General features: G+C 38.2%; 1 protein-coding gene across 1 annotated transcript in view; it reads left to right on the top strand.

Moving 5' to 3' along the window:
• The first annotated feature begins 356 nt into the window (after window positions 1-356).
• Col28a1 (collagen type XXVIII alpha 1 chain) overlaps window positions 357-13,303 on the top strand; it is a 173,094-nt gene continuing 160,147 nt past the window's right edge. Inside the window, exons 1-6 of the mRNA XM_021191488.1 lie at window positions 357-511; window positions 1,030-1,586; window positions 7,407-7,427; window positions 8,534-8,590; window positions 10,042-10,095; window positions 12,312-12,353. Coding sequence (XP_021047147.1) covers window positions 388-511; window positions 1,030-1,586; window positions 7,407-7,427; window positions 8,534-8,590; window positions 10,042-10,095; window positions 12,312-12,353 — 855 coding nt within the window. The 5' untranslated portion in view covers window positions 357-387. The remainder of the gene's footprint in view (window positions 512-1,029; window positions 1,587-7,406; window positions 7,428-8,533; window positions 8,591-10,041; window positions 10,096-12,311; window positions 12,354-13,303) is intronic.

Below are 13,303 nucleotides of genomic sequence, written 5' to 3'. Positions count from 1 at the left end.
AGACTTGTTTATTTATTTAGACTGTCACTCTCTTTAGACCTACCAGAAGAGGGTATTGGATCCCATTACAGATGGTTGTGAAATGCCATATGGTTGATGGGAATGGAACTCAGGACCTCTGGAAGAGCACTCAGTGCTCTTGAGCTCTGAGTCATCTTTTCAACCCACCTTCTTGTTTTCTAATGAGAGACAGTAAGGGATCTGGGTGGGAAGGGAGATGGAGAAGGAATGGGAAGAATAGAGGGAGGAGACACTGTAATCAAGAAATGAGAAAAATTATTTTCAATAAAAGAGAAAAGATAAATATTACCTTTTATGGAAGTATTTATAACTGAATTTTCCATTTCAAGGTGTTACCAGGCAGATGAATTTTTACCATCTACCATAATGAGGAGAAGAGACGTTGCCTTCTGTCTCCTGCTTTTGCCAGCTTTTGTGACTCAAGCAGTATATGGACAAAGAAAGAAAGGACCAAAGCCAAACACACTTGCAAGGAAAAATGACTTCCAGGGTAAAAAAAAAATAAGAAAGTATTTTTTAAAAAAAGTTTTAGTTTTAGCCTGTGAAATCACTAACATAAGATTTTAAAAGTGTTTGGTTTAAATAGCAAACCATATGCAGCTATACATGTGATATTCTGCTTGATAAACTTATACCATTGTAGTAATAAGCCCTAAATATTTAGACCATCTCAGAGATTTTCAGAACACTTTATTTCACTTTAACTTCACTTGTAAATCAGACCACTTAAAAGACATATTTAAGGCTAGAGACAAGTCAGCTATTAAGAAACCGATCTAGAATTCATTTTCAACTTAAGTTTCTTTTCCCATTATTGTTCCCATGATGAATGCAGACACATTTTCTCATTTGGTTTCAAGGTACTAATATGACGTAATTCAAGTGTTAGACATTTTTTTTTTGATTTACCTTTTGACACCTTTGCCTAGTATTTGTTTACTTTTAAAAATATGCTGCACTTTCTTTTTTTAATGCTTTAAGTGGTATAACCTTTGTGTTTTCTTTCAGATGCCATTTGCTTCATAGATGTTGTCTTTATCTTGGACAGCTCTGAAAGCTCCAAAATTGTACTCTTTGATAATCAGAAAGATTTTGTGGACAGATTGAGTGAGAAGCTTTTCCAGTTGACTCCTGGCCGTTCATTAAAATATGACATCAAGTTGGCAGCCCTTCAGTTTAGCAGCTCGGTCCAGATTGATCCATCCTTGTCTTCTTGGAAGGATCTCCAGACATTTAAGCAGAGGGTCAAGTCTTTGAATTTAATTGGGCAAGGTACATTTTCTTATTATGCCATCTCCAATGCCACAAGGCTACTTAAAAGAGAAGGGCGTAAAGATGGTGTGAAGGTGGCTTTGCTGATGACTGATGGCATCGATCATCCCAAGAGCCCAGATGTCCAAAGTGTCTCTGAAGATGCTAGAATTTTGGGAATATCATTCATCACTATTGGACTTTCCACTGTGGTCAATGAAGCCAAACTTCGTTTGATATCTGGGGATTCTTCCAATGAACCTGTTCTATTATTGAGCGACCCAACACTTGAAGACAAAATTCGGGACCGCCTGGTAGGTACCTAGATATTCCTTTCTGTATAGTCATATTGTAGTTATTTAAGAGTAGATATAAAATGTTGATAAAGTAGGATTCCCATTGGATGCAGAACATGAATATTTCTGGATTTTTTCCACTATCTTGACAATCTACTGGGAATATGAGAAGTTCGTTCCTTGAAGCTACATCCCTAAGTTTGTCACACCCTGAGGATTTGGAAAGATTGCTTTTAAAGCACACACCATAGTCTACTGTTTACTTATCCTAAAATACCATACATTGTTGACTTACATTTATCTGGTTATCAATCTGTGGTCTGCCTTATCTGTTTTACCTTTATCCTTTCTTATCTCCCATTTGCATGATTACCTTTGACCATTTTACCTATTTCCATGTCATAGTCCTTTAAAATTTAATGTATTTCTGTGTTTATTTCTTATACATTACATGCCTGTCTATATTACTTTTCCTATTGCTTGACAAAGCAATCTAAGAAAGGAAGAAACTATTTTGTTAACTAAATGAGGGTAATCCTTAATAGGAGTGAGCCAATTTAGACTGGAGTTGGAGATCACTGCCCAGCCCACAGTTCCCAGGTGAGTCTCATTGAGAGCAGGCATTTCACATGAAACTTAACGTGCAATCCCTAGTCTGGTCTGTGCCCTTGACTCAAGGCACCACACCTCTCAGCCTTCCGTCATGTACAAAGGGAACCCTCTGAAGGTTAACATTTAGTAGCTTGTCATTGCTTCCCCCTCTTCATCGCTGGTGTGAGAAGAGCTGACTCCAGAAGGCATAGAGCAGACATCTCCTTGTTTGGCCAGGTGTTCAGGCGCAGGATGTTGCTACTCCGTCTAGATCCACCCTGGCTGAGATCCCTGCCCAGCTGAGGATAGGCGCTCTTGGCAGTGGACTAGGGCTAGGACAGATTCTGGGGAAGCAGATGACCAATGAGACTCTACTTCCTGAGCACCCTGTGACTTCAGCTTGTTTGTTCAGATGTCACTTCTGGGAATAACCCTCCCTTGACAGGGAGACACTGCTTTCCAGATGCATTCCAGGTCCATAGTGCTATTCAGCTTTTGAAAGAAAAGCACACCAACATCCATCACCCCTCTCTATAAAGCAGGACTGGATTTTTTTTTTTTTTTTTTTTACCAGATCCTTGAGAAAATTCCTCATCTAATTACATTCTTAGCTGGCATTTTAACTTTTTATATTGAAATTCTTATGTGGTTAGGCTTTTTAAAAATGTAGGCATCACGGGCTGGTGAGGTGGCTCAGTGGGTAAGAGCACCCGACTGCTCTTACGAAGGTCCGGAGTTCAAATCCCAGCAACCACATGGTGGCTCATAACCATCCGTAACAATATCTGATGCCCTCTTCTGGAGTGTCTGAAGACAGCTACAGTGTACTTACATATAATAAATAAATAAATCTTAAAAAAAAATGTAGGCATGATTTCAGAACAGAAATGCATTAAAGCACACAATTCCATGGGTTTGGACAGGTACACATTGTCATGTAACCATCAACATAGTTAGAATGTAGACATTTCCATCACTTACAAATGCCTACTCAAACTTCCTTGTGACCACTCTTCCCCCTTCCCCGGTCCCAGAGCTCCGGATCTGACTTTCACCACTCTGGATTACTATACACTTCATACCATTCTACAGAAATAAACCCATATCGTATGTGCCCATCCGTGTTTGGATCCTTATACTGAAAGTACTAATTTTGAAATGAATTTAGGTTATTTCGCAGAGGTCAGCAGCCTACTCATTTTTATTGCAATGCTCAGTTTAGTTGGCTTTACTGGACACAATTGTCCAGAATAAGTAGATTTTTTTTTTCAGGAATTGAGATTAATAAATCCCTTAGTACCTTTCATAGGAAGTATCATGTAAGAGCCTCTAAGAAGAAACATTTCAAAAAAAGAAAAAAGAAAAAAAAAAAGAAGAAACATTTCAGCTCTAAAATATCAAACAGGGTGGGTGTAGTGATTCCTATTGAAGGGATGTGCAGAGTATCTTATTGTTAAGTTTATTGTAATTTACATGTGAAACAAATTCAGTCTAAGTGTTCTAGATACTTTACTAAGTCCTTTAGAAGAATAAGACAGTATAAAAGTTAATATTTAAAAATCTAGAGCCGGGCGTGGTGGCGCACGCCTTTAATCCCAGCACTTGGGAGGCAGAGGCAGGCGGATTTCTGAGTTCAAGGCCAGCCTGGCCTACAGAGTGAGTTCCAGGACAGGGCTACAGAGAGAAACCCTGTTTTGAAAAAAAACCAGTAAAAAATTAAAAAAATAATAAAAATAAGTAAATAAATCTGGAAGTAAAGGTTGAGGCTAAATTAAAATTTCTTTTTCTGGACATTCTTTAAGAACATGAATTTAAGGCATACTCTTTACCACATAAGGATTAATGGAATCATATGCTTTTTCTTCATTAGTTGTGGTCACTTCCTATCTTTTCCAGGCTTCATTTTTTTTTTTTTTTTAAAGTTTATTTCTGACCTGTTTCAGATTTTGTAGTGGCAAATTTTGCTCCTAAGTTAAATTGCAAAGGCTTTTGTTGTTATTACAGAGCTTGCTGGCTTTTGCTCCCACCCCATTAGTTATGATATTAATAACTTTGTCAATTCTTCATTATTTCCTCTACTACCTTTTATAGCATTGGCCTTGTACTCATTCACAAAATTAGCCGCTCCCCTCCAGCCTTCTAATTTGATCACTATCCCATTATACAATTCTGAACCCACTGACACAGTGTACTTCTTTTATTTTAGTGAGGACATTTCTCTATCTAGTCTTCTCACTGAAATTCAAATTTGAACAGGACTTACAAGCCATAACTCAAACTGAAATTTGTAGACTGCCTTTGAAGACACCCTCCCCCCATGACCCTGTGCTTTCCCAGTTGCCCACACAGCCAACCTCCTCCTCATGGATAGAAATCCCACTCCCAGGCAGCCAGCCCCATCCACTGGACCCTTCTGCCCTCTCCCTTGGGATATCCCTTCTCACTGCCGTCTTTGTCTTATTGCCCACAAACTTTGACATATGGAGCAGCATACCATCTGGGTGTTAGTTGGTCCCTTTCATTCCTTTCTTCAGAATCACCCAGACAGCCCCACCTATTCCAAGAAACTATTACTGACTCCCACTCTCCTTGCTTAAGACTTCCTACACTGCCTTCAGTGTGTTGTCCCCACTCCCAAAGCTTCTGACTGTAAGTGCCCTTTGGGATGAAGCTTTGTTCTTTGTTCGAAACAATCTTATCTATTATGACTCTTGGGTCCATTTCTGTTTCTATAGAAACATAAGTTTCAGAAAATGTAAAAACAAATGAACTGCAAAAATTGCCTTTTATATTTTTAAGGTGCTAAAGATAAATATAATGAAATAAAACTAAATTTTCAAAGGGAGAGCTGAAAAAAAAGGCACAAATGTGGTGAAAGAATAAATTTTAAAACTAGGAATGTCAGGAGCCAAGAGCGGTGTGGCTCATGGCTAAAGTCCTAGCATGTGGGATGTCAAGGAAAGATTGTCATGACTTTGAGGTCACTCTGGGCTACACAATGAGTTCTAGCCAGCTTGGGTTACACAGTAAGACCATTCCAAATAAAAAACCCACATAAAATGATAAAGATATTTCTTATTTTAAAATGTTTTAATAATGTCAAAACTAGACTTCTTTGGTTTTAATGCTTTTCAAAATTTATAGTTTTATTTATGTTACAAGAGCTTATGTTGCACATCCTGAACTATCTCAAAGTTTTTTCTTTCCCTTCTTTTCCCAAGAGAAAGGTTTTCACGTGTGTTTTAAATATTTTCATGTGTATGTATACGTCAGATGGGCATACATTCAAGTGGGAGGGTGCTCAGGTTTTTTTTTTTTTTGGAAATGTCCATGCTGGATTATTGTAATGCCAATAAGCTCACTTTAACTGTTGAATATAACTTCATTTATTGATCCAGTTTTTTTTTTTTACTGTTATAAATTATAACGAATACTGAAACATACAGACACCATCCAGGCAGCATAGACAGGAGGTGAACATCTCTTTAGTTCTGTAGGCTCAACCAGCTATTCTTCAGAAGGATAGCAACTCTCAGCACATCTGAGCTCTCTACTCTCTCCGTGGGCTGCTGCTCTTGAAGAAACAAGAATCCCACTTGCGGGCAGGATTTACATGTCCAGGAATATAAAGATCAGTTGTTAGCTGAGGCACTAGATAAGACACTTAACGTCTATAGATAATATCTAGTCCTAGAATTTGAAAGCTTATGAGACTATGTGGTTAAAAGCCCCCCTCCTCTCTATATGGGAAAAATTGCCTGCAGTGACTGATGGAAAACAGCATGCTAGGTGTAAGTAAAGCAGGAAGCAAACTCAGGGTGACACTTAATTCTCAGTCCAAAATCTCCATCCCTGTCATCAGAGCCTCTTAGGGCATTTTGCTGTCTCTTCCCTCTTTGGTATTAGGATGATTTAAAATAGAGACAGTGAAGGAAATTAAAGGCAACTGCCCCCACAAAGGTACGTGTTCTAGTTTATCTTTGACTTTCTCATTAGCTCCTTCCTGTTTTATGGCAAATGTTCCCACACCTTTCCCCTTATTTCTCTGCATTATCTTATATAAACTACCCTTTCAGACTGAGCCACGGGGCACTATTTAACTCCCGACTTCTTTCTTTAGAAGGGCTAGTCATCTCTTCTAACATACATTCTTTCCTTTCCATGTTTATCTTCCTACAAGATCTGTTGTACTCTGGTCAGGCAGCATCCCCCTGAGCTACAGACAACAGTGAGGCCTGTGTGGGATTAAAAAAATAGGTAGTGCCATGGAAATTATTAATGCAGCAAAGTGTTGAGAACATTCTGTTCACTACTCCTTGGAAGTGAGTGGAAGTGTCACTGAAGGTGTTCGGGAGACTCAGTCCAGGGTTATGACATCAGCTAAGTCACATTTCCTTACCCTCCCCCATCTCTTTCTTTATCAGAGCAACATGCATAATTATTTTTGTAATAATATTTTTGTTGTGGCACACACACACACATATATATATATATATATATATATATATGTATGTATATATTTACCATTCAATTCCTCCTAGGTTATAAATGTAGTTTTCTTTTATGTAAATAATGCATGTTGTTACAAACTATTAATTTTTTCACGAAGTATTATTTCTAATATTGTTGCGAAGGCTGCACCCTTTTCTCATGTTGACCTTTATAAACAGAATATCATATTTGGGGCTCTTGAAAGTTTGAGTGGAAAATCCTTTCTCTTCCTTCCTAATGTTCTATTTTTGAGTTTTAACATAATTTTCTAAGATGTACTAATAATTTCATAAAATACCAATTCCAAAATCAGTGTTTTAATGTGAAATGCAAGCATGTATAGGGCTGGGGACAAGGGAATGTGTAATTATTTATTTTCCTAAGTCTTTGTGAGCAAAAGCGAGAAGTTTCTCATTACAATCAATTAAGTTTGAAGCGAAATTATAGAAAGAATAGAGCTGATCAAAGAGACGAAAGCTAAAGCACAGGCTGCAAAGATACAGTTCCTAGGAAACACAGAGTAATTTTGAATGTTAGTGCCCCTCATGGCTCCAATTATTATATGGCTGAGAGCACTCCTTGGGTGGGTGGCTGGCTGTGTGGCTGGCTTTATTACTTTTACAAGGTTAAAAAGGCTGAATTGCTATTCTTCTTGGAAATTGCGTATCCCATAGGGAATAATTAAGGATAATAAGAGGCTGGAAGCAGAACTATTAATTGAGTTAATGTTTCATTCCTTTTTCTCCCCCCTTCTAGGATGTCTTATTTGAAAGGAAGGTAAGCGCCACATGCCTTATTACTATGAATTACTCTCAAAACCTGGATTAGCAAACCAATGTTGTGATTCACATAAGGTGTGACTAAATACATGTTTGAAATTCTTTTGGAAATGAGCTACTTTATTCTGAGGAAGCCACATGGTTTTATTTGTATGTTTCTATATTGCTTTGAGGAAACCACGTGGTTTTGTTTTTATGTGTCTATATTTCAACTGCAGGTTAGAAATTTTTAGAAAAAGTGGAAAATGTTGAACGTCATTTGAGACGTTATTTTAGAGATCCATGCAACCCAACTGTCAAAGTTTCTAATTTGAAACGGATTCTTTTTATTCTAAGCATGGATCAGACTCTCACTGGTTTGGAAGATGCTCCTGGTTTTGGCCAGCATCAATCTAGTGTTCAGTCCCCTGCTGTCTGGTGGTTGGGCTTGAAGTTCCTTTACTTTCCTACCAGTCAGAGCACATCACAAAGGAAGCTAGTAGCAGGTGGTTATGAGCCAGCTAGTAGCGGTTATGAGCTTGCTAAGGATTCCTGAACTAGATAGACACTTGGTACCATGCAAAGCACAGGTTAAACGACAGCATCTGTTAAGTGTGGCCTGTAAAATTTGAAGGTACACAGAGAAAAAAGTCACTTTGACATGTTTGAGCCTGTTAGGCAGCTTTAATACACCTCATTCTGTTTTCAGACATGTTACGATAAAGAAAATTGTGCATCTTGAAATTGATATAAATATGGTTCAAATAATATTTTCTTTGGCTGAATAGGGAGAAATGAATATTTACATATGTTGGGCTGTGATGTGTTATTAAGAGAATGAAGAGAAAATCCAAAATTCAACAGAAAAATGATTATTTTTCTATTTTAACCAGTCTCTTTCTATAAATACATGGTAGAACATTAATTTTATTTAACCATGGCAAAACTTAATAATATTTCAATAGTTGGCTCTTAGTTGGTTCTGAGTTTGCTTTGGATAATTTAATAGAGAGAGAAATTTCCTTCAAGAGAGTTTCAGTCAGTTACATGTTACAGTTAATGTTTGGCGTGCTACCATAGCCTGTATTCCACTGTAAATTAATATTGTGTTTCTTGCTAATTCAGTGTGAACACAAGATCTGTGAATGTGAAAAGGGAGAGCCAGGCGACCCAGGGCCTCCTGTGAGTACACATCTATGTTCAATTTGGGGTTGATGAAGACAGTGATGAAATTATTTTCAGAGGGGGCTTTTCAGTGTCATTTCTTTATTTGATCACCAGAGCCAGAATTTCCAGTGATGAGATAAAAACATAGAGCTAACGTACGACAGTGGAGGTTCGGGTGCTGTTTTACCTCACTAGAAACAAATCGCATCATCCATTCTAGAAGCTGCATCCTTCTCAGAAATCCAGTGATGCAGCACCACTGTAGCTTTGTGGGGAAGAACTGGTTAGGATGCTCTGGGGAATAAGGTGAATTCTGCAAAGCCGAAGCAACCGCTTAGCAACTCACCATAATGATTTGCCTCTACCAGTAGTGTCAGAAACCACCGACACTGAGTGTGCCTTCATCTATGTGACTCAAAATCTTGTCCTAAGAATTTGGAACTTTGGAGAACAGGTTTTGCAAAGTGCATTTTGAGCTAGTGCTAGTGTTTGAAAGTGTGAGTGTGGGGGAGTGTGACAAGTTTCCCTCTGAGACTTAGGTTCAGACTTTACAGGTTTGATAAATATATCTATCTATCTCTATCTATCTATCTATCTATAATATATATATATATATATATATATATATATATATATATATATATATATATATATATATATATATATATATATATATATATATGTATATATACATATATTTCTAAAGAACTTTACCAATTAAAGCATTAGAGACTGGGAATTTATTTCTCACAAAATACAAACTTGTATCTATTACATGATAATCAATAGAAGCTGACTTAACTAAAGTGAAGATTTAGCCTTCTTTTCCTATAAAGATGTTGTTTAACTTATTACAGTAAGAGATTCCCATGAATAATGGGCAAGAAAACTCACCACTGGGAGCTAAATTGATTTTGCCTCATCACACCGTACTGTACTGTCACATCATCATAGTAGATCATTTACGTCAGTTTATTTAGTGCCCTCAAAACAAATTCTCAGGAAAGGAAGGTTTTTTGGTGGGTTTTGGAACAGGATAGAAGAGTTCCCTTTTCTTATATCTGGAGCAGGTCCCCAGGATCTGAACCTTTTGGGTCACGGGCAAGCAAGCTGAGTCGTACTGGTCCACAGTAGCCCAGAGCAGAAGCCGTCCACCTCAGCCTCTGTCCGCTCTGTCTTTAAATGTCTTGGAATGAGTTTCATTTTGTTTGGAAAATGGCTGACAAGTAATTGGGAAAGAAGTCATAGCGGGGAAGACAAATATTACTCTCTTTTGTGCAATCCCAGAGACTGTGTGGAGAAGGTTTGCAGTGTTCTCGGCACAATTACCATGAACAGAATTTAATATCAGCTTGCCTGCTTAAAACGCCAAGGTCTCCTATTTTTGGTGCATCTGATCAGAAATTATTCAAAAGCATAGAAAACTGATACTTAATAAAAATAATCTTTTCTCCATTTGCCTTTAGGGTACCCATGGAAACCCTGGTGTTAAAGGTGAGCGAGGACCAAAAGGAAATCCAGTAAGTTAATAAACAGTTGGTTTTTTTTGCAAAAAAACTTGTATATTTATTTAGAGACTGCCCTGGTTGGTTTGTTTTGTTTTTGTCAACTTGACACAAGTTAAAGTTATCTGGGAAGAGAAACCTTATTTGAAAAAAAATGTCTCCATCCAATTACCTATCGGCAAGTCTGTAGTGCACTTTCTGGGCTAGTAGCATAGCGGGGCTAGTAGCATAGTGGGGCTAGTAGCATAGCGGGGCTAGTAGCATAGCGGGGCTAGTAGCATAGCGGGGCTAGTAGCATAGCGGGGCTAGTAGCATAGTGGGGCTAGTAGCATAGCGGGGCTAGTAGCATAGTGGGGCTAGTAGCATAGTGGGGCTAGTAGCATAATGGGGCTAGTAGCATAGCAGGTGCCGTCCCTGGATAGGTGGTTCTGCATTATGGAAGAGAGCAGTTTGAGCAGCTGTGAGTAGCAAGCCCACACGTAAGCAGCTTTCCTCCATGGCCTCTGCTTCAGTTCCTGCCTCCTGCCTTGAATTTTAGCCCAGACTCCCCTCAGTGATGGAATATGACCAGGGAGTTGTAAATTGAAAAAAACAAAACAAAACAAAACCCTTCCCTCCCAAAGTCCCCTTAGGTCAGAGAGCTTTAACACATCAATAGAAGCTCTGACTAAACAACTCGCCCTTGATTGACCAGGAACTCACTCTAAAGCCCAGGCTGACCTTGAATTTGTGCCAGTGTTCTTGCCTCAGACGCCTGAGTGCTGGGGTTAGAGGCCTGAGCCACCACATTCAGCTAATTGAGTCAGTTTCTGTAGTATATGAAAACGTTACACTGCCTGAAAAATATCAGGCTTCTAATAATTAAAGAGGCAAATAATGTAACCCATTTTAAAGAAAGAAGACTATCAAGTTAATAAAGGAGGAAATAGAGATTTTCATTAAGTAAATACATGAAATTACACTAAGCAAAAGGGTCATCTTTAATAATAACTATTTGTATTTTTAGAAAGTTTGACCCAGGGGATTTTTAAAAAAGATTTATTTATTTAATATATGTAAGTACACTGTAGCTGTCTTCAGACACTCCAGAAGAGGGAGTCAGATCTTGTTACGGGTGGTTTATGAGCCACCATGTGGTTTCTGGGATTTGAACTTGGGACCTTTGGAAGAGCAGTTGGGTGCTCCTACCCACTAAGCCATCTCACCAGCCCTGGTTGTTTTTTTTTGTTTTTTGTTTTTTTTCAAAGAAAAACATTTCTACTTCAAGCAGTCTTATTTTTTGGTGTTTTGAGTTTCAAGAAATATTTCCTTCCTCCCTCCCTCCCTCTTTCTTTCTTTCTTTCTTTCTTTCTTTCTTTCTTTCTTTCTTTCTTTCTTTCTTTCCTCCTATCCTTTCCTTTCCTTTCCTTTTTTTCAGCCATGAAAACTGCAACTTTAAATAATAATAATAGCTAATGATAGTGGTGTGATGAAGCCTTTGCTCTTTGCTGCGAAGACAACTTGGTTCTCACATTTTGGGAAGAAATTAAGCAGTACATAAGAGAAGTAAAACATTCAAACTTTAATTTAATCCCATTTATAAGATTGTTATTAAGATATATATATATATATATAATTATATATATAACATTACATGAATGAGAGCATTCCTGGCACCAGCCTGCTTGCTGAGGAGAGGGAATTTGTAGCTTTTTTGGGGCATGCTACAAACCCTCTCATTTTTACTTATCCTATGTAGGTCCCAACTGATGCCAATACACCTTCTTTTGTTGTTAAAAACTTGGCTATAAATCAATGTTCATATTTCATTAGTTTGGTTTGCAATTTTGTGCTCCATACTTTATTTTTTTTAGTCTTGCTGAAATCAGGCAATCTCTCTTAAGGAACATTTTAGAAAATATTCAAAGCCTCTTGGAGAAAAGCCAGAGTATCCTATTCCAGAAAAACACAATGCTATGCTTGAGAAAAGCACCATGTTGTAAACTGGAATGTGGCTGAAGTTGTGAAAAATCTATGTATGTTATGCACCCTGAACATCTGGGTTCACTCTTAAAGGGCAAACTTTATCTGAGCTGTGATTTTCCTTAAATTGCACGGTAAAAATGTCAATGGTCAAAGCTTAAGATTCTTCTCTAATTAGGTTAACCCATTATCTAGGAACAGCACATTTTATTGAGCAATCAATCACTTGCAGGGCTGAAGAATTTTGACGAGTTTGTTGTTTGTTGCAGGGTGATGCTCAGAAAGGAGAAACTGGAGAAAGAGGTCCCGTGGTATGTACAGAATTGGAATGCTTTCCTGACAAATGGTTCTGGGAATCTCTGGCGGACTGGCTTGACCATGAAGTGCAATTGCACGATGGATGCCTACTTACCTACGCTCTTGAGGGTACAGCCAGGCAATCAGACAGACATGGTCTCAGAGGTAGAACCGCAGAGAGAAAACACTCTAACCAGCAGAGTGACAATGGGACATACGCATTCCCTAATGCCCAACTGAACATTTCTGAAAGGCTCAAACGACTAAGGCACTTTGCTTTACTTCCTGTCGGTATTTTGTTTTGTTTTGTTTTGGAACGGAAGGAAAAAAGCTAGAATTTTAAAAGTGTAAGAATTACACTAAGCTATGCCTTTGTCATTTTGGTTCTATTGACAAAAATAAGTCTTCTTGGTTTCTTGAGATGGCTTGGGAAAGAATTATGGTACGTTAATACATTGTTAACTTTATATTTTCTTGGGCATTACAGTGAGTATAGCAAATAGCAACATCTACAGTGAAAAACAATATTTCTGCTGTGCCACATCTTTTTGATAAGCCCCTTGGTATGAGTAAACAGTCAGTCACAGAGTTGGAGCTTCATGAAGCTGGTCTCTTGGGATTTTTACTTAACCATGGAAGCACCTGATGGAAAGTTTGATCCTTTCAATAGGGGTCTGTTCAGAAGTTGTGCTATTTATTCAGGAAGTATGTCTTAGTTGTCTACTAGATTACCAATGATAGTTTTTTCCTAGGTGATGGGAAGGAAGCTCTTAAAACTTGAGCCGAGCTGGGCATGAGGGTGCACGCCTTTAATCCCAGCACTCGGGAGGCAGAGGCAGGCAAATTTCTGAGTTCGAGGCCAGCCTGGGCTATAGAGTGAGTTCCAGGACAGCCAAGGATATACAGAGAAACTCTGTCTCGAAAAACAAACAAACAAAAAAACAAAACAAACCAACCAACCAAA

Source organism: Mus pahari, chromosome 2, assembly GCF_900095145.1.
Source record: "Mus pahari chromosome 2, PAHARI_EIJ_v1.1, whole genome shotgun sequence".
NCBI lineage: Eukaryota > Metazoa > Chordata > Mammalia > Rodentia > Muridae > Mus > Mus pahari.
This window is presented reverse-complemented; position numbering and strand designations above follow the sequence as displayed.